Source organism: Cinclus cinclus, chromosome 18 (assembly GCF_963662255.1).
Source record: "Cinclus cinclus chromosome 18, bCinCin1.1, whole genome shotgun sequence".
Taxonomy (NCBI): domain Eukaryota; kingdom Metazoa; phylum Chordata; class Aves; order Passeriformes; family Cinclidae; genus Cinclus; species Cinclus cinclus.
This window is the reverse complement of record NC_085063.1, coordinates 10,830,964-10,854,907: the sequence shown is the minus strand read 5'-3', so window position 1 is coordinate 10,854,907 and position 23,944 is coordinate 10,830,964. Positions and strand designations below refer to the sequence as shown.

Genomic DNA, 23,944 nt, shown 5'->3' with positions numbered 1-23,944 from the left:
ACCAATCCAACCCATGCCTGTGCCCCTACCTGTGGGGACTGCAGGAGGATGAGCTCTGCAGTGGGGTCCATTGCTGTGGGAGGACGAGGAGCAGGCTCCACTGGCACCCCAGTTGGAGCCACATGGACAGCCTGAGCCAGGGGCACGTCTGGGGCAATGGGCAGAGCCTGAGCCCCCTCCAAAATGATTGACTGAGAAAGTTTCAGGAACCTTGAGGGGACACAGGAGCTGCTGAAAAAACAAGGAGTAAACAGGATGTGAGTACCTCCAGACAGACAGACAGGCTCTGGGGTCCTGGCAGGGAAGCACGCCCTGTAACTCCTGGTGGATTACAACGTCTGCCTGCTGAGGGAGGGCTCAAACCAGCACCCCTGGGGCTCTGGGATATGGGCTCAGCAGGAAGAACAGGAGCCTGGTAGAGGCTAATTCCTCCGAAAATATTTATTTGAAGCAGTGTCAAAAATTTGGATTCAGCAAGTATCTTGCTGTATGTGAGCAAGCACAGGAATGCCTGCTTGGGGTGACACTTGAGTGTCTGCCCCAGGGGGCAGAGTGGGGCTCAGGTACAGGACAACCAGTCTGACTCCCAGTTGGTGCTCAGAGGACACAAGCAAGGAGCTTCACCTCAGCTAGAGATTTCTTCATCAAGAACTTAAAAGGTCTCTGAGCCTGAGGGAAGCAGGACGAGCAAATATTTCTGGAAATAGTCCCATTCCTGCTAAAGCTAAGGGGGACCTAAGACTCTTACCTGTTGGGTGAGAAGGTGCCATGGACACTGATGCAGTGCACCTTCGGCTCGATGAGCTCCATGGTGAACTGTGCAGCAGGGATCAGGTACACTTTGTGCTGCCACACAAGAGAGAGACCCCTGGTTGTGTGACAGCCTCTGCCACTGGAGCCACAGCAGTCCCTGTGCCCACCAGCCATCAGGCACTTCAGCTAATGCATGGCAGTCACACCTCTCTTACTGCCCCTCATTCCTTGGCACAAGCCTTATGGCATTTAGAAGCTCTGTATATTGATGGGATTCTTCTATCCTTGGCTAAACAAAGAATGTCTTCAAGATAAAAAAAGGAATTGCCCCACTGAGCAGCTGCTTCTCCCCATCTCCTCCCCACTCCCAGTCCCATAATCTACTTCAAAACACCCCACTGACCACATTCTCCACTTGGACTGGTCACGACACAGACTAACATCCAGTATCCAATCCAAACACTAAAAAAACCCTACTGCAGGCTGGGTCTCAGTCCAGCCTTTCCTTCCTGTGACCTGTTGACAGAGCTGCCCTCAGAGGGAGCCTTACCAGGAAGAAATCAGCCAGATCAGAGGTGAAACGAACAGTGGCCTCTGAGGTGAGTTCAAAAGTTGCCATTCGACTCTGGGAATCTACAGCAATCCCTCGACAAAGGAAACTGTAAGAGAAACACACATTTTGAAGCCAGCCTTGCACAGGGTCATGACCCATTTCTTGTCCTGCCAGCTCTATGTCCTGAGGGGATTTACACGAAGTCCCTGGAACTCTTTTGGTGTTTTTCTGGCTGCTCACAAGAGCAAAGTTTTCCAAGGACACCCCAAACATTTGTTTCCTACTGCAAAGGTTATAATCTGAAGTCAGACAGGGTTTGACCTGTCTCCAATAAACCTGCCTGTAGGTCACTCCCTAAGTCAAGGTCCCTACCAATACATCCAGCTGTAAACAGATGCAAAAGATCAGCTCCTAGCAGAGGCAGGTACATACTCCCTGAAATGGGATGGCCAGCCACTAAAATCTGCTAAATCCAGCTACAATGAGTCTGGCCATACAGAGCTTAGATGGACAACACTGAAGTTTCCTTTGTTTACGTGACAAACCCAAAAAAGTCCAGCTAGAGGGGAGGCTGTCCTTGCCACGGCAGAGAACTGGACCCTTTCTCCTTTGAGGTGCCCATACCTGTAGACACAGGGGTAGAAGCTGAACATGCCCTGCTGCGTGGCTGAGTGCGGCGAGCTCACGGCGATGCCCACGGTCTGCAGGGCATTGGTGTTGGCATATTCCACCAGCAGCACGTACTTCCCAGGCTGGAACACGGGCAGGGACAGCTGCACTTCCACCTGGAGGACAGAGGGATGACTGAGGGAGTGTGTGCAGGATGCCCGTGCTACAAACCAGCCTCCCCTGCAGCTCAGGGGATAATGCGACAAATCTCATCAAATCCTTGCAAACCTTTACTCTGGGTTTGGGTGCCTTGAACAGGGCACACAAGCACACAGCTGCATGGGTGTGAAGCCCTTCTGATCACCTGCCCAGGTGTAGGTAAAGGCCCAGACAGGGGGGACAGGGGGGTGGGCGCTGCAGTGTCCAAACAGAAGTGGCACTCACGTCACTGCCACTGCAGGTGGCCATCCGGGGGTGGGAGGGGGTGAGCTGCTCCGTGGGACACAGCCTGGGGAGCCTGTTGTCCAGCCTGCACACAGCATCCACCCCTGGCATGGCAGGGAAGCCCTCCACAGACAGGTACTTGTACAAGAGGCAGCTGGAAACACACAGGAAAAAATTGTGAAGTACAGAAGTTACATCATGATTATGGAAGTCGAGAGCACCCACACAGCCTGGGCCCAGACAAGCTTGCAAAAGGCTTTGGTCTATCAGGAGGGCTGAGGAGCAGCTCTGGTTAGTGGGAAGCAAGAGAATGGGCATTACAGGACCAGGGAGAGCAATAACAATAAAAAGCTTCTCCCCTTACAATGGGCTTTATCCTGGGGACCACTACTATGGTACACTGGTATGGGACAGCCAGTGTCCAAAGCCCAGCCAGCCTTCTTGCCAACATGGACAGAGAGGTCCTGGGCAAGCAGATGCATTGAGATGCTCCAAACACTACCAGACTGTTCATTTTGAACAGTCAGGGCAGCAATTTTTGAGGACACACACGACCTGGAACTGGGAACCCAGCCAGAAAGGTGGGCTATGGTGTCACTGGGTGAGCTAGCCCTCCAAAGTTCAGGAGAAAACTCAGACTGGCTGTGTCACAGTCACAGATGAGGAGATCTATGGCTTGGCTTTCTTGGCCAGTGCAGGTTCCACAAGCTTTATCAGCCTCAGCCAAGTGCTCTCTGAAGCAGTTCTCCTGCATCATAGAGTATGGACTGTGTATATTCTTTAAGCCCAAGCCAAGAGGAGGTAAGCAAGTCCTGCACAGCACAAACATCTGCAGATCCTTACTTCTGGGTGGCTTGTTCAGGGGCTGGCTGGTAGACACAAGGCTCTGTGACCCTCAGCTGCAGGATTGGTGCTTCGTAGTATGAGCTGGGCAGCAAAACCAGGTAGTCCTAGGAGGAGAGATGGGAGAGGTGTTGTGCTTGGGACACTTGGGACACTCCAGGGAGCTGTTGGAGCCCCCACAGTGGGTGGAGCACAGGGCCTTACCAGCAGCACACCCTCTGCTTCAACAACCAGAGACCAGGTGTTGGGGTTCAGCACAAAGGGCTCCCCAAAGCTGTTCTGGGGGACAGTGACAAAGGCTGGCTCCGTGCTGGGAGCAAAGACAATCTGCTTGGTCTGCTCTGTACCTGGAATGGGAGGGATGAGAGGCTGTGAAGGGACTGAAATCAAAGACCTGGGGATTTGCTCAGGAAAGCAGCTTTGTGGTGCAGTGGGGAGTGACAGGATCCCACTCTCTCAGTGCACCACAATCCCACACTGTCCTGGAACAAAGACATCCACTCTCAGTCTGCTCAACAGCCTGATGGGAGAAATAAATATAAATCACTGCAGTCCTTAATGCAAATCCAGAGCTCTCAGTGTGCTCTGCATCCCCAGACTGCAAAGCACAGTGTGTTGCAAGCCAAGGAGCGTTTTGCCAGCTAGAAAAGGAAAGAATTCATCTGTGAAGAGTTAATTGTGAGACAGACAAAAAGAACTGCCCAGATACATTTTTCCTCAGGGAAATTCTGACCCCAGCTCCACAGGCAAGATGCCTGCCTTCTGGCAAACTTTCAGGACCCCAAGGTGTGCTCCTGCCTTTCTTCCTGCCAGCCACAGACTCTGCACTTGAACTTCAGATGTTATTTTAAACTGACACGACAGAATGGCTGCAAGGCCCAATCCTGCTGCTGCTGAACAGCTCCTTGGCTCATCTGACAGTCCCACAAACTCTTCATTAATAGATGCAATCACAATACAGCACCTAGAAGCAGACTGTGTGCCTGCCCAGCACTCTCAGGAGCTTTTGAAGGGCACAGGTGAGAGGGATTCACCGGGAATGGCTGCACGGTGAGCAGATGAGATGAAGAAGGAAGTGGAGAATGTGGCACACTGACTGTCCTGGTGTGGTACATGGACATCAAGGTACAACACACAGGACCAGAAGCTAAAGCAAGGGCTTGTGCTACTGCTGGGATGATTCAAAACCCTTTCCCATGTGTGGTAGCTCTGTGACACGCCTGCAATCAGCTGAGGCTGGGACCTCAGTTTTCCAGATGGGGATCAGAGGTGAGGATGCAAGGAGCGAAGAGATTTCCCTGAACTGGCACCAGGGTAGATTTATTGACAGGCTGGAGTTTCACATCCCTTTGAGGCAATACACAGCTCCAACTGAGACAGCTTCTGGAGGCAGAGTGGAAGAAACGAGGCTGAAAATCCCATACTTGGAAAAGGCTTCCCCTGTTGCAAGCCACAGCTTCCAACTTCTTTCCAGGCTGCTTGTCCTTTGCCATGTGAAATTCTTTCCATCCAAACATGAGGTGGCTCAGCACTCCTGAAACCTCCCAAGGATGCTGCCCCCCTGGATCCTTTTGTTGGTGCACCAGTTTGGCTGCTTAGAAAAGTTTCTGCCACTGGAAAAACTGTGTTGCTTCTGCACAAGAAGTGAAGCATTTTTTAAGGCAAATGAGCTCTGCTGCTTGGATAGGACAGATTAAATACTTCTTGACCTTTAGTGGGTTCCTAAAACATGACCATGGCTCCTGCTCTTCTTATTCTTCTGCTGTGTAATATGACTGGACATAAACCATTTTTCCTCTCAAAAAAAAAAAAAAGGAAGGCAGAAAAATAGTATTTTGGAATTTCAAACCTTGCATATCACATCAAAGGCAGAACCTATGCCAACTCAAGACAGAGGAGAGAACTTCACATGCTGATGAATTAGGCAGGTAGTGTTGACAGCCTGTGCTGTGCATGTGTGGTCTGGAGGAAGAGCTTCAGCAGGACAGTGTGGCTGTGGCATCCAAAGGGGTAAAATCGACCAGCCAACCACCAGCCATGGCCTCAGGTGTGCTCCCATGTAGTCTTGCTCAGATTGCTTCCCAGAATATTTGCTGTCCAGATTCCTAGGTGTGTTCAGACATCTTTTGGTGGCTCTTCTCCAGCAGTTCATGGCATGATCAGAGGACACTGCACCAGAGCAAGATGTGCAATTACACAGCACTTCCAAGCCCCACACCACGTATGAAGCCAGCAGGCTGGTTTGGGAGAAGCACATGGGAAAGGCAGGACTGCCACGTCAGGGCATCTGGTAAATAAAACCACATCCAGCTGCCAAAGTTTGGATCCACTTCCCAGCTCCTGGCCCATTCTGGTTTTGTGGAAAGTCAGCTCAGTTTTGCCTGGGGCACTGGGGTGATCTGGTCCTGTGATGGAAAGGTTGTATGGAACTGTACAACAGCTTTATCTCCCACCAGCCTGGCTGGTATCAGTCCTCAGTGTGCAGCCCCAGGGCTGGGCCCACCTTGCTGCTGCTCTGGTAAATAAAGGGGGCTGCAAACTCAAATCAGCCTTTCAAGTGGGAGAGCAGGACTAATGGGTAAAGCCATATGGAAGCGTCTTCTGGAAAGGATGATGCAGAAGGTTGCCTGGGATGGGGAGGAGGTGGCGATGGCACAGGGAAGCAGAGCAGTCTGGGATCCTTACCTCTCCTTCGTGGCTGATAAGCTGTAATTTTGCCATACACAGTGGCCCCTCCTGAATTAATATACCTCAGGATGACATGGAACAGATAGAGCTCTGCCTCCTTCACGTCTACAGTGACTCTGATTTTATTCTGCAAAAAGCAAAAGAGCACACGGGGCACACATCACTGGGGGGGCAGCTCCTGAGCACCCACCCACTCTGGGGAGGGCCTGACCCACCTGCCCTGCCTGCCTGCCTGCCTGCCTCTCTTCCCCCTCCCTCGCCAGCCCACGGCACGGCTCTGGCCGGCCACCTGACACGGGCACACCTGGGACAGACACACCTTGGGGCAGGAGAAGGGGCAGAGGAGCAGTGTCGCAGCGTGGATGCTCTGAGTTAGTCTAGAAGTGAAAAATGCACTTACAGTTGCCACAAACATTAAACTTTCCTTCCTCAACGACCGAGACCCTCCCTTCCACACTGGCGGGCCCCCGGCTGACGTAGCGGAAGACGAGGCGGAAGAGGTCGGGGGAGGTCACATTGAGAGTCACCACTACCTTGGGCTGGTGGGAGAGAGAAAGGGGAGAGAAGCAGAGCACACCTTCAATTACCTCCACCACCCACACTGCCAGCCCAAGCGCAGCTGCTCGGCTCACTGCTCCCAAAGCAACATGCCACAGTGCGAGGAGGAGACAAGCACACGGACCCTACTGCTCCTGGCATCTTGTGACACTGTCCCCGACCTTGGGGGAACACTTGGGGCCAGCCACTGAGAGAGCAACCTGCCTGTGATCACATCTGGAAGATGCTGTGACACGGCAGGGTGGCTCAGCTGTTCTGAGGCACACACCATGACACAGGAAAGGTTGTAGAAAGTTGTTGCTTTTGTTATCGGTGTGCTGTTTTTGGGTTTAGTGTGCTGCAAGCAGCCACCAGGTACCAAACTCCTACCCTTGCATTTATGGGGCTCTGCCCAGCTGCCTACATAAGAGGCTGAGAATTGAGCTGGTGCTTCATCCTCAGAAATGTGCAGTGCTAAGGACCAGTGGGGTTAATGGACCATACAACTGATGGCACATCTTCCTGGACACTGCTTGGCAAGACCCCAGCTAAGGAGATGCTCAAATCTGACCCATTTTGAAGAGATCTAGGCTTAAATAACCTCCCGCCTGCAGGGTAAAGCTGGGGTGTGGCTAGGAAGTGTTCTAAGAGGGCTGTGTTCTCCACAGCTCCACTTACACACCATCTTCCTGCTGGAGAGCAAATGAAAGGATTTTGATGATAACAAACTAGAGTTAAGACCTGCCAGCAGAAAGCCACGTGTCAGCCCTTCTATCAAGGTCTGTTTCTATCCCAAACACCAATACTGTATGCAACACTGGAGCTATGACCTTAAGCATGAGCTTAAGCTTTTCTCAAGGGAGCCTACAGGAGTTCACTGCTTAGCTCCTACCTAAAATTCAGTGGGAAACAGCCCCTCTGTTACTTCACCTAAGCACAAAAATGTGAAGAAAACTTAAAGTACATGCACCAGGCTAAGGAGCATCTTACATGGAACAAGACTGTCAGAGAATCTCTGCCCTGTACTCATCCCCAAACAGGCACACACTTCCGCAGAGGCCGTGCAGAAGAAACCACCGAGGAGAGAAAAAGAGTCAACAGAAGAATCAGCTTCACTTCTAGGACTTTCTCAACTCCAGGTTAGCATAAACCACTGTTACAGCAAACCAGCTAAAAGCAAGGGCAAAGGCTGAAGGGTAACAAGAGGTCCAAGCTGAACATGGCAGCTGAGGAGGAGATACTTATTTTTGGAAAAGGGAGGAAAAGTTATGCAGAGTTATAGGAAAGAGCAGAGTCAGTTGAAAGAGGAACAAGGAAACTGAGAGGCAGTGTTTATAGACAACCCTGTAAGTAATTACCATGCTACCACCTTTGTCTAAATGGATTAGGATGTCGTGGGATTCCTAGTTTAGGATCTTTCCCCTCATCAGTCTATGCCACCCCCAGCACTACAGGAAATATCTGTACAAACAGGCTATATATACACTGTGCTGTTTATGTTGGCCATCCTGTGACTTTGGGGGTTTCAGGAACACTTGGGGTGAAAGATATGTGCCAAAAGCACAACAGTGCTCCCCACGGGGAGCTGTGCTGGGCTGCAGCCAGCAGGCGTACCTGGATGGAGGACATCTGTGCGTATCCTCTCCAGCTGAAGCCCTCAAACTCCAACGGGTTGTAGCCAAAGCGCACGGCCCGGCCGGCCGGCGTGGTGCCTTCTTCCAGCTCGAATTTCAAGTGGTGAAGGTCAGGGAAATAATGGTCCCGTGCTGGTCTGGGGAAAAGAGAAAGCACCGTCACCTGCTGGGCTACCCGGAGGGAACGCCAAGAGGACACCTCCGCCAGGCTGGTGTGACACCAGCCCGGACCATGAGGTCCCCATGCCGTGGTGGCAGAGGACACCGTGGGAGGCACAGCATGCCGAGGTGCAGCTTACTGGGTGCAGGTGGGACCCCGAGTGCTCTGCCGGCAGCGACAGGCTCCGCTCCGCTCCTCGCAGGACGGTCCCAGGGCTCCGCCGACGTCGCAGCGGCAGCCTGCGGGCAGGAAGCTCCTGTTTACATTCCCTGCTGTGCTAACGAGCTCCTGGTCGCTAATCAAAGGCACATCCCAGCGGGCACGGAGCCTAGGACCACTATTTTTATTCCATTGTATCCGTTTTCATATTTGGCGCTGGCCCCACTTGGATGGACTCTTCTTCCACCTCAGCGCTGAGCTATTTCCAGGCGGCTGATGGAGCAAGGTCTGCAAACCCTCAGGGCCAGGCACTGCAGCCCTGCCACCAGCTATGGCCCACCACCACTTCCCAGCCGTGCCAGCACTGCGTGGGATGCCTCAGAGCAGCCAGATCTCCTCCTTCATCTCTTACCAGGGACACAGTGGAGAGTGGCCAACATCACAGATCCATGCCCACCCTGTCCCAGCAGAGGGAAGGGGCATTGCTGCAAGAATGTGACTAGTGGTTCAAACACACTGGTTTCTGGTACCTTACCTGGCTGTTTGCTCCCCAGCCTGACAGACCTGTGTCCAATAGTGGAAAAGCATGACCTCAGGTCTCCAGACCCACAGTAATTCCCAGCCCATGCTCTGGGCCGTCATAGAACCAAAGTTGGAAGAGATTTAAGATCATTGAATTCCAACATCAACCCAGTACTTCCACTGTAATCCTTAAAGCACTTAATCACCCCAAAAATGATGACCCAAATTAGAAGGTGGGACATCTCTTGCCCCTTTTCTCCAAAGTCACCAGCCAGTCAGTCTGTGCAGTGGGGTCAGCTCTTGTGGTCCCCCCTCATTCACCAAACACATCACAGAAGGGGCTCACCTTGGCAGCCAAAGTAATTTGCATTCTCCATGTTGAAGTAGCCATCCCTGCAGGTCGAGCAGAACTTCCCACACACGTAGGCTTTGCAGAAGCACTGCCCATCGCCCTGGGAGAAAAGCAGGCATGGAAACTCATTCCCTCCTGTTGCTTGTCATGGCTAAGATGTTCCTCAGTTATTTGGGTTCTGGTCTGAGACACTGCAGAAGCAGGAGATTCATGCTCCACAGAGCTTCCTGCACGTGGGTGGGCCAGATAAGGGCCAGATAACTTTAATTACCCAGCAATGCAGTCAAAACAAAAAACCAGGCATCCTGTGACAGACCCAGAAATATTTAGGTGCCTAATTTATGACAGGTCTTAATCCCACATTCTCATGCAAGCCCAGATTGTGGTGCAGGCGCTGAGAGCTCAGTGTTGAGGCCTCTCCAGCAGTTGCTGGGAGAGACAGAGATGAACACTCCCAACACAGCACACACTCAGAGGAGCCTGGAAGCAGAGGAACAAACCCACCAACCCACCTGCCGGCACTCCGTGATTCCGCTGACAGTGCCCCTGGTGTCACACTTGCAGCCTAAGGAGACGAAAAGAACAAGAAAGGCAGAAGATCCATCAGCCCCTGAGAAGAAGCCTGATGGGGTCAGCACCCCCACCACACCAGAGGACACTGGTTGGGGTAACAGAAGCCAGGAGCTGGTCAAGTAGAAGGTAGCCCTGCACAAGGGCTCAGATTTCATTTTGGACAGCTACTGTTGAAGACACAGCTACCAAAGACATTTGCCTTTTCTGCATACTTGTCCATGAAAAATTAAGTGTCTGCAAGAAGGGCTGAGAATGGCACAACTCGTGGCATGAGCCCTATATTTCACCTCAAATAAAAAGCTCCAGGCTCTGTCCTTTCCCCTTTCCACATGAGGGTCACCCAGAGGACTCCAGCTCTGACATAACACTTCTGGGTGAAGATGGAAGGAAGGGCATCACTTCCAGTCCTCCACTGATGGTGCTCACTGGCTTGGGTTTGGCTCTTGCACCATGGAAGGGGCTTTTGTGGGCTCTGCAAATGCCATTTCCTTACTCAGGCAGCCATAGGGGTTCTCTGGAGTCAGGTTCCAGTATCCAGGTTTGCATCTGTCACAGGCTGGGCCTTCAACATACGCACGACATGCACAGGAGCCCTGGGGAAAGGCAGGGGGAGAAAAGAGCAGGTGAGAATTTGCAGCACAGTGGTTGAACACGGGGTCTGCTGCTCTGGCTGAGCTTAAGGAAGGACTTGGTCCAAGAAGAGATAAAAGTGGGTAATACAAAATGACCTGCAGGGGTTCATTTGATACTCACTGGGGCCAGCGAGGGATCTGCAGTCTCCAACCCTGCTGGGTTACAGGAGCCCACTAGAAAAGAGGGGCAAAAGAACAGATTTGTAACACTAGCTCAACCTTTGGCTGTCCCTAGCTGGGGTTATTTCTCCCCCTGCAAAGCTTCTGGGGGGGATGATAAATGCATTTACCAGCACCCAAGAGACTGGAGTGTCCCAAGAGATCAGGGAAAAGGAGCTACCTTGGCAGTGGGGGAAGCCGTAGGCTCCAGGCACGCAGCTGTCACAGCGCAGTCCTGTCACCTTGGGCCGGCAGCTGCACTGCCCCGTGTCCTGGTCACAGGTGCCGTGCAGGGACCCCTCCCGGGAGCACTGGCAAGCTGCAAGAGATGGGAGAGAACTGCTGGAGTGGCATTCCCAGCAACAGCCTCTTTTGTCTGCCTGACCTTCACCAAAAGCAGCCAGACACATGGATTATAAATAAAATTCTCATTCTTTGCTTTTGGTTAAAATCACCCCATCTTTTAAGAAAAACAATGGAAGTCTCAATGTTTACCACACCCAATCACATACATTTACGTGTTATTTCAGAGGCAGAGAAGAGTTTTAGTTGAGGAGAAGGGGTGTGATCTCATCCCCCAGAAGTCAGTCACCAGTGCCATATGAGACCCTACAAAATCCCAAACACTCAAGAGCAGCATTCGGCCATCAGGGTCTGCCCTGTGGATGGTGGATGTGGGCAATGGGGTGAGGGCAGGGCAATGGTTCCACAGCTTCTGCACAACCTGCTGCCCATGAATGTACACAGATCCCACTGCCCTATCACAGGAAAGGTCAGCGAGCTGCCCATGCCTTCCTTGCCCAGCCAGCACACCTCAAATCCCGGCCAAAGGAGACAGACTGACACCTCCACACTGGCTAACAGCAAAAGACTGCTCAGGAAACAAGAGATTTCAAAAAAATATAAAAATCAGGTGGCTCTTTTCTTGCCTTGCTGTGGGTCTTCTACAGCTCTGCAATGTGGCTAGGGCTTTATGAGACAAAAAGAAGTGACTATTGAACTCCTGTAAGACCATTTCATCTCTGCCTCCAGCCTCTTCAAAGGCATACTGCCGGCATCAGCATTTGGGAGGAGTGTTCTGCCAGCTGGCATGGCTCAGGAGTCCACATTTAGTACTGTGCAAGAGGGTGATGATGCTCTTTTGTTGCTTCAGGGAAACTGTATCACGGATTACTTTCTAACGAGCAGTAAATTCTTGCTGGGAGACATAAGAGTACATCTGGCTTCCAGTCAGGACTGCTGACAGGGAGGGAGATGGGGACACTCTACCCAGAGCTGGGGAGGGCTGGTCAGAGGATTTGGAGCTGCAGGAACCTGCCAAAGGCTTTGCTCAGTCCTGGCACCAGAAGCAATAGTCCAGGAGTAATGCAGTGCGCAGGGAAATGGATAGGATGAGACAATCATTAAGGTTGGAAAAGACCTCTAGGATCATCATCCAACTGTTCCACCAGCACTTCCAAGCCCACCACTAAACCCCTCCAAGTGCCGTATCTACACGGTTTTTAAATCCTCTCAATGATGGTAACTCCACCCCTGCCCTGGGCAGCCTGTGTCAATACTTGACAACTGTTTTGGTGAAGAAATTTTCCCTAATACCCAACCTAAACCTCCCAGGATGCAACTTGGGGCTATCTCCTCGTCTTGTTACTTGGTAGAAGAGACCGACCTCGGTGTGGCTACGCCCTCCTCTCAGGTGGTTGTAGAGAGCAGTAAGGTGCTACTCACGTGTGCAGCTGGGGTATCCATAGAAGCCCAGGGCACACTGGTTGCAGGTGTGTCCCGCAAAATTCTCGTGGCATCGGCACTGCCCTGCCGGGCTGCAGTTGTTGTCCACTGCACCCCGGGAATTGCAGGAGCAAGCTGTAAGAGCAGGACTCTGATGATCCCTGTGATCTGTGGCCAAGCACTGATGGTCTGAATCATCATTCAGCCCCCCCCAGGAATCAGCCACTTCCATCAGAAAAAAATTAGTTTCTTAATCCCTTGGCGAATCATGCAGTATTTTCATAGCCATACAAGGGAAATGCCACGGAGGGGGTCTTTACAGCCCATTTAATGTTCCCCAGCAATTTAGTAGGTTAATGCACTAAAATGACATATAGAAAAGGCATAAACTGAGACACCAGGTCACAGCAGGGCTGTGATGAGGAAGTGTGACTGATAAAAACTGCTTTGTCTTCCAGGCTTTGCTATGATCCACGACCTCCAAAACAAGCCTGCCAAATTCACAGTGCAAACCACACGGATTTCACATTGAGCAACACCAAAGTCTTGCAAGAACAGTTATGTTTTTTTAGAGCTGCAGGAGATGAAGGTTCAGGTGCTTACCGTAGCAGTGGGGGTAGGAGTGGTACCCAGGACTGCACTGCTCACAATGTGGCCCAGCAAACTCAGCTCTGCAGAAACAATTCCCGGAGGAATCGCAGCCTCCCGGCAGCGTCCCGACCACACTGCAGCCACACACTGCAACACAGAAACACTCACCCTGAGCTGGGAGCATGGGGCACAGCTCATGGCAAAATGTTCTTCTTCCTGGGGTTCTCAGATAGGCATCAGGCACTGCTCTAAGCGTTCACACCGTGAGTCTCTGCCCATGGCACGTATTCTCAAAAACACCCACAAAAACACTTTGCAGTCTTTCATTCCCCTGTCAGAGGACTCTGGCTGTGTGTTGCCACCCAGGCCCATGAAGGATGGATACTCACACTGGCACAGAGGGTAGTTGAAGTAGCCTGGAGCACACTGGTCACATGAGTGGCCTTCAAATCCTGTCCGGCACAGACACTGCCCTGTCTCGCTGTCACAGGTGCCATCGTACAGACCAGGGCCAGAGCACTGGCAGGCTGCAAAGCAACAGGGGCATAAGTAAATACACAGGTTTTTTTTGTCTTTCCTGGGAAGGCTAAAGGAACCAGAGCATCAGTTGCTCTGGGGTAGAAGAGCAGTTGCTAGAGGAAGCATGGGGAGCAGATCTGACAGCAAGCATGCCTGGCCCATAGCTCATGTCCATAGGGGATTCCTCAAGAGCACCCCACAGCTTGCAAGGATGCTGGAGGGTCAGGGCTGGGTGGAAAACAACTGCAGAAGTGCAGAAGTCATGGGAATTTGTCACTAGGAAGCAGAGCTATGGAATTCCTCCTCCACAGCACGAGTGGAGAACAAGGAGAAGGCCAGCAGGGCCGGGCTGGGGACGCTGCCCGCTGGGTACTCACGCTGGCAGCTGGGTCCGTAGTGGCCTGGGGCACACTGGTCACAGTGTGTTCCCTGGAAGTTGGGTTTGCACACGCACATCCCCACCCGAGGGTCCTTCCGACAGGCGTTGCCTTCTGTCCCACCCGCGTAGCAATCGCAGTCTGGGGACACACAGCAGGTGACATCACACACGGCTGCCAGTCGAGCTCTGAGGTCCCACAAGGACAGGCCAGGAGTTGCCATGAGGCAACTCAAATGCTTGAGCATTTGCTTCCACAACTTTCCTATCAGGTGCAAATGTTTTAACTAAGGCACGTCTGGCTCATGGAGTGGCTGGGAGGCCTCAGGTGGTGTGAAGGTGCAGGGTGGGCAGCAGGGCAAGGCACAGGGCAGGCAAATGCAGCTTCCACAAGCCCAGGCAGAGCTGATTCAGTGTAGTGTGGGAATAGTCAGAGCCTTTGGGTAACCAGGGTGAACTCTGGGCTTTCTCTCTGGTCACTCCATGCTCAGTTGCATCCCAGACCTTCCCACTTCCAGTCTGGGTGTTCCAGGCAGGCTCTGAGCCAGCCCTGCTGTCACCAACAGTAGTGGTGAGGGCTGCTGGGCTGGGAGAGGGAAGGACAAACATCACTGAAAAATCAGAGGGAGGGGGAGACGGGGAAATGAGAAGGGAAGTGAGGAATTCCAGCTCAGGAAAGAAAAAACCTGTCTGGAAGATACAGGCTTCAAAATATCAGAAGGAAGGAAAAGGTTATCTGGAGCATGCTGGGGAGCATGAGACAGGGGAAGACTTGGTGGGAAAAGAGACAAGAATAAAGCACAAGGGAGTAGATGAACCGAGAGGAGTGAGCATGAGAGAGGAGGGAGGTGGAGGGAAGCAGGATGAGAGCATGGATGAGCTTTCCAAACAACAGAGGAAGCAACACAGAACAAGTGGCTGCCTGTGCATGACCCTTCAGAGGCACCCGCAGCAGAGTTCCCAGCTGAGCCACAGCCCCTCCATGGCCTTTGGGGGCGATTCCTCACAGGGAGGGCAGAAGGGACATCCCCACATGGCCTGGACCCCAGAAAAAATCACACTGGGCTACAATTTCCACATCTATAAAAAGGAGATCATAAAACTTCCTTTCTCCCCCACTTAGCTGGTGACTGTATTCTCTTAAAATCACTTAGGGCTGCCTCATACAATGTATGTGCCCACTAAGCTGAAGACCTGATCTCACATTAGATGGGAGGTATAACAGAAATGACAGCATTGCCAAAACATCAAGGAAAACTGCACTGCTTACTTATTATCTGTCCTGCAGGAAGCACTTGTTCTCCAGTATCATTGTGAGAGAAAGCTGGAACAGCTGTTCAGAGAAAGACACATTACACAGGTCATCACACACACACACAGAGAAATCCTGATGGGTTATCAGGGACTTGACAGACCCAAAGCTGAACGGGCTGAATAAAAATGTGGAATATGGAACAAAGCACAGATGTCTCACTACACAACAATCCACTACAGCCCTTTTTAAGCCTGTCTTTCACAAGAAAGTGAGAGATAAAAATCCAGCCAAATGGGAAGCTCCTGTTGTCTGTGTTCAGAGCAGCTCAGTTCCGGTGCAGCTTCCACCCAAGGCAAATGTGAGCTTGTGCCCACCTGAAAAAACCTCCTGGGACAGGAGTGCCCATGTGGCATGGGGAAAGGATATCCCAAGAGCCACAACTGGAGCTGCTGGCCCTTCCCACAGCCAGGAGTGAACCCCCACTTACGGTAGCAGTGGGGGAAGTTGAGGTAGCCCTCGGCACAGGTGTCACAGTGCTCCCCAGTGTAGTTGGGTTTGCAGTAGCAGCGCCCAGTGAGGTCCTCGCAGGTGCCATCCGTGAAGTCAGAATCACAGTTACAGCCTGCAGAGAGGGACAAGCCAGCAGCAGTGTCACTGGATGAGGCCTCTCAGAAAACCTCTCACCCCAACCCTGCCCAGTGTCACCAAGGCCAGCAGGATGTCACTGCAGAGTTCACACTCACGGTAGCAAACGTATGGAGAGTCGATGGGGTGGTCAGGGGATCGGTAGTACCCAGGGATGCACCTCTCACAATTAATGCCAGTGGTGTGATGCTGAAAGACAGTGGATTAGAGAGGCATTAGCTCCTCTGCCTGCAGGATTCATCTGCCAGATTTACTAACAGCTCCAGGTTACAGAGGAAGCAGCTCAGGAGCATCAGCACACTGAAGACCTAAATCTGCTCAAAATTCCACATACACCGACCTGGAACAAAGCATTTCCTGCCAACTGTATCCTCCCATAAACACAGTATGAGTTTCAGGTTCATACCTGACCTTGAGCCCATTTCACTCCCTTCAGATGGTTAAATGTACTGACCACTTTGTGCCTGGAGGATGGGAGCAACCTGTTTCCTCCCAGCAAGGAAGCACAGACAGAAGTTTCATGCCAGTGCATGAATTAACCAGGTCACAGTCACCATCACCTTGGGAAGGAAGAGATGGTTTTCCACTTTCACAGAGACTAAAGACTGGAATTTTGGTGGGCAGAGAGACATCCAGAGACATGCCAGAGCACTGTAAACTAGGTGGGGATTACACAATGCGTTGGGCAGCAACCTGTCCCTCCCAGTTCTGGTATCTCAGCAAACTAAAGCTTTAGGAGGTAGTGGCACTACCAGGGAACAGCCAGAAACTCAAGTACTATTCTCATTACTGGTGCAAACTCCTTTAATCCACAGCAAAGAGACTAAATTTCCAGGGAGAGACCTAATGTAGATAACAGGGGATTGGTGGAGGTCCCAGGAGGCTGAACTCCAGACTGACAGCAGAAACAAACACAAACATTTACAGCAGCATTTTCCAGAGAAGCTCTTCAGGCCTACCTGGCAATCAATACAAACACCTCCCCCTTCAAACTTGTCCTCACGACTCCTGCTGGCTTTGTGTCGATCCACCTCGGGGTCGTAGTAGCAATCATAGGCATGGCCATTGCAATTGCAGGCTGGAATACAAAGAGATGGGAGCTAAACCACCCATCCCCAGAGGTCCTTCAGTCAGCACAGCTGCATCTCAAGATGTCAACTCCCCCTCCTGGGTTTTTAATGGGTTGCTTTTCCATAAAGAAAGATGACCAAATGCATCTGGGGGACTATATGATCTCCCAAGCTCTCTGAAGTCTTTCTGTTCAAAAGCACAGAAGCAGCAAGTCCTTCACAAAGTCTGGTCTGCAACCAGGAGAGCACAGCGGGCACAAAATCACAAGTAAAATATGTGCAGGCGTGTACGGACGAGAAAGAAAAATTACCACACTGTGGGGCCTCGTGTAGCCTGGTTTAGAGAGCAACATTCTTGCCTCTTTTATCCCACCCTGGATAGAGGTGAGCTGTAAAATCCAGCACCAGGTGAGGGGGCTTTAGAAACACATAGGATTTAAGATCCTTTGCCACCCTGTGTTTCTAAGACACCGTGAGGTGCAGCTCTGGGCTCTGCACTCCCAGCACAACAGAAATTCCAGTCGGCGCTGACCAAAGGTTTCTCTAGACAAATAAAGATGTCCTGTATGTAAACACGGCCAAACCTAATTCATCTTGCAGACGGAATTAAGCAATGAGACTTGCCTGCACGAACCCTTGGACACACAGGAGGAACTGGAATGCAGGCAGAGCCAAAGTCCCACACAAACCTTGGAGACCTCCCAGTGTGAGCCTCACCTGAACATCCCTCCATAACCTGCTGTGCAGAGCTCTCTGTGCTGTGTCACTGCCCCCCCAGCTCAGTGAGCAGCTCCTCTGCACCAGGGCACTGAGCTGTGCTAGGACAGAAGGAAGGACGGAAGGAAGGACGGAAGGAAGGACGGAAGGAAGGACGGAAGGCTCAGCTCCCACTTACGCTGGCACTCGTTGGCGCTGTCGGAGGTGGCAGGCTTCCAGGGGAACTGGTTGTAGCCTGGGCAACAGCGATCGCAGGAGCCACCACAGGTGTTGTGCTGGCAGTCACACTGCAGCCTGCAGGGACAGCAACAGGGCACAGACAAGGTTGGGGTGATGACAGGGACGTGTGGGATGGGGAGCTGCTGTGTGATCCTGCTGTGCATCACTGTCGCTGATCTGGTACATGAATGAGTGGTATTTGCTAATCCCAATATTCTGGAAAAGAGGCTTCTAAGGGTTTTTGGGTTTTTTTAACTTTTTAATTGATTTGTTTTTTTTCTGAGCCAAACAGCAAACTTTGCTATTCCAGCTGCATTCGCTCCCTTTCTTCTCCTCCACCATCATGCCTTTTCTTCTTCATAGGGAGACAGGGATAAGAGAAAAATCAGTGTGCCACTGCCTAGCCAGCTCTGCAGAGAATAAAATGTGAAATGGTTGGAGGTGGCAGTGGTAGAAACCAAGCTGAAGCTGTTTACTTGAGAGAGTATAGCGTGGTGCAGGGACACAAAAATGTCCCCACCACTGTGCAGGGGGCAGCATGAAAGGAAAAAAAAAATGATAGCCTAGAGCTGGAGAAGAGATGGGACCACACAGGTGCTCTCTACTCCTCCAGGTACACCTGTGCTGCAGGGATGAGGGCATGAAAATTGAATTAAGAATTTCAGCGGACGCTGGTGCCACGCTCCCCGTGCACTGCACCTCCTGCTTTCCAGGCAGGGCTGTGCTGGGTAAACAGGCGGCTCCGGAGGCGCCGGGCAAGGAATCTCGACAGGCACCCGGTGGATCTCGTCCCTGCCCGACCACAAGGGTGATTCATTAACGTCAGTGACATCAGCCCCAAAACCTCCACTTAGCACAAGGCGATTCCCATCCAACACAAACGCTTTCTGTTGTATTAGACTTATGGATAATACAGCATGTTCCAGCTTTTATCTGTGCAATTACTCATTTCCCCTCAGGGCCAGTCTGCCACTCCCATCTCTCCCTCCTCCAATGCTTTTCCATTCAAGAGCAGTGTGTTTAAAAATAAATGTATTTTTTTAAAAAACGTTAGAAACAAAAGGAGCAGTCATTCAGGGTGAAGTGTAGGAGTGCAGACACTCTGCAGTGAGCTGAGTGCCACAGTTTCCACCTACATGCAATTTTAAGATGTGGGACCTGCAAGTCTATGTATAGTGAATTGCCAGACAGAGGCAGCAGCATTGGACAAGTGACCTCATTTTAATGAAATATGGAATGACCTGAAAGTTTGGGGGAATGAAAGCAGGATCCACACTCAGCATGTTTGCTTCAGGCAGAGGGGTTGAGAGGCAGAAGGTCCCAGTGCTGCTCCCAGCCCTTCCCTTGCAGATGCCACGGGACACTTGGCTGCAGTCAGTTCTCTCAGCACTTGTCATGCCCTGTCCCTGCCCACATTCACAGGCTGGGCTGTAGCTGGCAGAGTCCAGGCATGAAACTGAACCCCTGGTTGCAGTTTAGGTGGCAGAAAACAGCCCTGAAATATTCACTAGGAACTTTGTTCTTCAAGCGTTTTGCAGACCCAAGGGAGAGTCTCAATGAGCAGCAAACCTTGGCTGTGTCTCTAGAATGCAAGTCCCCACGCACCTCTCACCTGGCTGACTACCACTCAGCACTTCCAAGGAAACAAAATTTTATTGTTCCTTTCCATGGCAGCAGCTGGAGATCAAGATTAAGATCCATACACATACGTGTGAAGAAAGATGGTCACTGAGTCAGGGAACTTATAAACCTGCTGAGAACAGTGTTAAGTCTCCCTGACTGGAGGACGTGGCTCCAGCCACACACCCCAGGGCTCCTTAACGTTCAAGATGTTCGAAAAGTACTGGTTCAGTTCCCAGAATGCAAGAAGATGGCACTGCATGAGTAAAGATGCTCATTTCAGATGGAGTAGGAGGTATTTATTTAGTCTCTGCTGTTGAGAGCTAGCAATGACCTCTCAGAGAGCTCATCTATCACAGCTTTACTGCACCTTGTGCTGAGTCCGTGCTGCTAATGAATTACAGACAAATGTGCATAAACCACAATATTTACATGTTTCATTGATTGAGTATATACAAGGAAGAAGAGGGAGCGGCTGTGTTCACATAGCACATATTTCCTGGTCATCCTGCTGTAAGAAATAAAACCACACTTTTCCCGCTGGAATTGATACTCAATAGCGGAGACTAAACAATTTCCAGGGAGCAGCTGTGGCAGAACTGAGAGCAGCACACAAATACGACAGCATCTGGATTTGGCTGGGACATCTGAGTAGCACAATCAAGAAAAACAAAGCCCCTTCCTCTGTGTCTGACTGTACAGAGAAAAAACCACCTGCAAAAAGACTGACAGATGGCACAAATCTACTGGTACACATGGTGCTTTCCCTTCCAAATGGGAAAGGGGAAGCTGGAGTTCAGGATCCAGCAGTGGGAAAGCATCCTTCATCTGTGGATGTGCTTCTGACCAGCCAGGCTGCTGCTGTCTTGGTGGTTATCTTCAGCATGAGGCACAGGACCAGCTGGATGCTCTGGTCGTTTCCTCTCTTACTTGTGGCATCCGTGACAGGGCAGTGAAGCCACAGCAGCAGCTGCTCTGATCAGATGCAGAACCCTTGCAGGGTTCTCCTGAACTCACTCAGCCTCTCAACACACAACTCTTGTCTGGGTTCTCCAAGCCAGGTTCCTGATGATTCTTATCTCACTGCTCCAAGGGTTTGCCAGGAGAAAGGGTTGTGCCTCATCCTGGTACTGTTCACCTTTAACCTGGAGAACATTCTTTCCCTCTGCTTCATTCAGCCCATTCCAACTTAGGGCAAAGAGAGAAAGCTGTGAGAAGTGCAGAAAGCCTTGAGGAGGCTGTACCTGCCCACAGGTCCCTGCAAACACTCACACAGGGCCCAGATGTGCTGCCAGCTCAATACAGCTGGATGTGCAGCCCCTGTAGCTTGGCACTTCACATAAACTTTCCAAAGTTGCACTAATATTATCATTTATGGCCAGGAAGTCAGCTCATGGACATGCTTCATCGTGTCCTGAAGTCTTTGCCAAGATTTCTAGATCACCTCACCTCTATCAAAGTGCTCATTCTGCCTTTCTGAGCAACAGGCACAAGAAACATGGGGATGTGCAGAAAAGTTAAAATGAGTGGCAGAAACCCCCCCAACAGGCTGAGATTGTGGGATTTTTAACAGGGCCAGGCCAATCCACATCCCTTAATTTGCATTTCCTTGCCCAGCTGCTGTCACACATCAGAGTCTGAAAAGGCAGGACATGTGCAGAGGGCACAAGGCACAGATTGCTGAAGACATGGCAAGTTTCTGGTAGCGGGGGCTGTGTCTCAAGGGGACAGTGTGTCTGACCCCCAGCTGATGTGGCATTACAGATATCCCCAAGCTGGCTCTGTGCTGCCTCAGGGCAGGAGGGCTGGGATCCTGCCCAGAAATGCCCACTTCAATGGGAAGGCTGGACACAGCTGCTCCCAGAGCCTGGAAAATGGCAGCATTTCATCAATTACTCCTTTTCTCCACTGAAAGTATCAGATTTCTGCTGACTTGCCTGTGCTCCTGGGCTTGCTAAAGGGTACAGCAATGCCATGAGAAGATCTATTTATCCAGCACCTTTTCCTGCTGTATCCCAAAGGATTTACAGCTGTTATGTCCTGACTGTACAAAGTACACAAGTAGGAAATGTTTCCTCCCTCAGGCCAGCGTGATCTGCTCTGGGTGAAATGCAACAGCTGCTTACCAACATGTGCTGCAACATCAGAGAACAGGCTGGGGCCAAGAGTGAAGATGCCAAATGCATCCAAATGAGAGTGGAGGACAGGAATTTTGGGAGACAGAGATGGTTGCAAACAGAAGTGGCATTGAACAAGGATATCCAACACACCTCTCCTTGCTCAACTTTCCCTCCCTTCTTGGAAAGCCACAAGCCATTGATGCACCCAAGAAAGCTCCTGGAATTTCCACGTTAAAGAATCACTTTTGCCCCAGCACACAGGTGCACTTTGCATCCAGCAACATCAATGTCTGAAAAAACGAGGAACTGTACATTCAAATATTTATGAACTTCCTTTTGTCAGAGCGTTTGGCACACTCAGGCAGGCTTGCTTACCAATACATCTTTGTTTTAATACTTAACAGCTTTAACCTTGGCTGGGACTCACTGGAATTTTATTTTAGACGATCCAAAAGTTCTACATGATCCTGATGAGAAAGAAATACAAGCTCCCCTCGTCCAGCTGAATCTACCCATCCCTTTCATAAAGGCAATATTCAAGTAGCAAACAGATGGCTAAAAGCAACACATCTAGGGTCTGAAGCAGGTCTTTGGCATTCCATGTTACCAAGGCAGATGGGAAGTTCCATGAGCCAAAATGTAACTTCTTTACATACTGTTGTTCTTTTGCAAGGAGTTGTTCAGATATGTACATAACCAATTTATGGTTCTTGTGACTAGAAATGAGAAGCAGTCTCTGGTTTCATGGGAGACCACCTACGTATGAGAGCATTGTCCCAATGCTTCAGAAGCCACATGGGGAGTAAGAAACTTCTCTGCATAAGTTCAGAAATGATCCCAGGACTCTGACAAGAAAAGTCCCTGTTCTACATCAGTATCCCTCCTTCTCATCCTCACACTCTGCTCCAGTGGGATGGCAAAGTTGTGAACAGGGAAACTTGACCACAGAGCTGATCTGGCTGAAAAACAGTCTGACAAAATGTGTGATTTTTGCTATGTTGTCTGGAGCAGTTTCTGCTTCTTTCTCAAGGCAGAGACATGAACAGCAGTGAGAGCACCATTACAAGCTGAGGACAGGACACAGCTAACACTGGTATCATCTTTCATTCTTAGAACAGTTAATTCAAATGCTTTCACACAGGGATTTTGCAAAAGGTACCTGTAAGGGTCGTTGGGGTCTTTGGCATCGCAGACATCTGCGTGGCCATGGCAGACACAGCGCCCTCCAATGCTGATGTCCTTGATGCTGTAGTAATACTGGAGAGCACAAGGAAAGTTGGCCATTACTATTTTTACAAATCAAATTCATAACCGTTCAACTCAAGATTCAGCAGGACTTTATCCAGTAAAATGATGCATTGGGATATTTCCCTTACAGCAAGATCCACCACCTCTAACAGAGCCATTAGCTATGAGTGGAGGGTTCCCAGCATGGCCAGAAAGCCACATGTGACACCCCAGTCTCAAGTTGTTGGTGTCTTCCCAAGCAGCCTCCAGCTCCAGCCACAGCAGCATCCGCTGCAGATGCCTTCAGCTTTGGGGGGGGCAAGACAGAGAGAAAATCCCCCAGGCTGTTCTCTCCCCAGAGGTTCCTCAAATCCCCAGTTTGAGGAACTGTCCTCGAACAGTTCCACCTCAGCAGCAGGAGGATATCAAGGCCTGCCTTACCCTCCTTGTGACCGTAGGGTCCCTCAGAGCTTTGCCCATCAGGTGCCCCAGCAGAGTGTTCGTCTGCAGGAAGCGCAGTCGGATGTTGGTGGCTTTGGTGAAATTCCGCAGGAGAGGAGAGTAGGAGAAGTTCATGGCTCCTGGGCGCCCGTTTACCAGGGAGACAACAATCTGTCAATGGCAGGAGGAAAAAGGCCAGGTTGGACTGGGCATCGAGCAACCTGGTCTAGTGGAAGGTGTATCTCCTCATGGCAGCAAGCTGGAACTTGGTGGTCCCAACCCACACCATTCTGTGAATCTGTGAAAACAAATCTGTGCAATCCTGTGGGGTGGGAGGAAATTCATCTCTCCCTCAGCTGAACCCAGTCTTCCAGGTGACTGGATCAGCTCTCTGACAATCTCATTTGGTTTAACTGAATAATTTCAGTGGTACCTGAAAATTGAGAGGGAGCCTATTAACGGGAGTACCACCAGCCACTGAGTGACCCTGCAAACTGCAGGGGATGGAAACAGGCAGCTGCTCACCTCCCCGTTCTCCAAAGGCACGATCCGGGAGTATTCAGTGGTACAGATGGCATGGTCATCCCTGGTGATACGGTCCACAGTGTGCTGGCCAAACTTCTCAATGCAGTCCCTCTTGGAAGCTGTTCATCAACCAGAGATGAGAGCAGTGAGAGAAAAGGAACAATTCCCAGCCCTCCATGGATTTTCCCACGCTGACCACAGGAGAGATGGGTGTACAATCTTTGTTAAGTATTTACCACATAGAGATTGCTGTGTATCATTAACTCTGTCACGGCT

At 50.9% G+C, this 23,944-nt stretch overlaps 1 protein-coding gene across 1 annotated transcript in view; it reads right to left on the bottom strand.

Annotated features, from left to right (window-relative positions):
• LAMA5 (laminin subunit alpha 5) overlaps window positions 1–23,944 on the bottom strand; it is an 84,557-nt gene that overhangs the window by 20,390 nt on the left and 40,223 nt on the right. The window contains exons 4-30 of the mRNA XM_062504965.1: window positions 23,669–23,787; window positions 23,144–23,314; window positions 22,635–22,732; window positions 17,695–17,810; window positions 16,689–16,807; window positions 15,828–15,918; window positions 15,572–15,706; window positions 15,100–15,162; window positions 13,831–13,971; window positions 13,324–13,461; window positions 12,947–13,081; window positions 12,344–12,478; window positions 10,800–10,937; window positions 10,581–10,633; window positions 10,321–10,420; window positions 9,767–9,819; window positions 9,249–9,354; window positions 8,361–8,460; window positions 8,042–8,198; window positions 6,291–6,429; window positions 3,407–3,549; window positions 3,203–3,309; window positions 2,360–2,513; window positions 1,931–2,091; window positions 1,304–1,412; window positions 749–846; window positions 30–231 (exon numbers count right to left, since the gene is read on the bottom strand). Coding sequence (XP_062360949.1) covers window positions 30–231; window positions 749–846; window positions 1,304–1,412; window positions 1,931–2,091; window positions 2,360–2,513; window positions 3,203–3,309; window positions 3,407–3,549; window positions 6,291–6,429; window positions 8,042–8,198; window positions 8,361–8,460; window positions 9,249–9,354; window positions 9,767–9,819; window positions 10,321–10,420; window positions 10,581–10,633; window positions 10,800–10,937; window positions 12,344–12,478; window positions 12,947–13,081; window positions 13,324–13,461; window positions 13,831–13,971; window positions 15,100–15,162; window positions 15,572–15,706; window positions 15,828–15,918; window positions 16,689–16,807; window positions 17,695–17,810; window positions 22,635–22,732; window positions 23,144–23,314; window positions 23,669–23,787 — 3,281 coding nt within the window. The remainder of the gene's footprint in view (window positions 1–29; window positions 232–748; window positions 847–1,303; window positions 1,413–1,930; window positions 2,092–2,359; window positions 2,514–3,202; window positions 3,310–3,406; window positions 3,550–6,290; window positions 6,430–8,041; window positions 8,199–8,360; window positions 8,461–9,248; window positions 9,355–9,766; window positions 9,820–10,320; window positions 10,421–10,580; window positions 10,634–10,799; window positions 10,938–12,343; window positions 12,479–12,946; window positions 13,082–13,323; window positions 13,462–13,830; window positions 13,972–15,099; window positions 15,163–15,571; window positions 15,707–15,827; window positions 15,919–16,688; window positions 16,808–17,694; window positions 17,811–22,634; window positions 22,733–23,143; window positions 23,315–23,668; window positions 23,788–23,944) is intronic.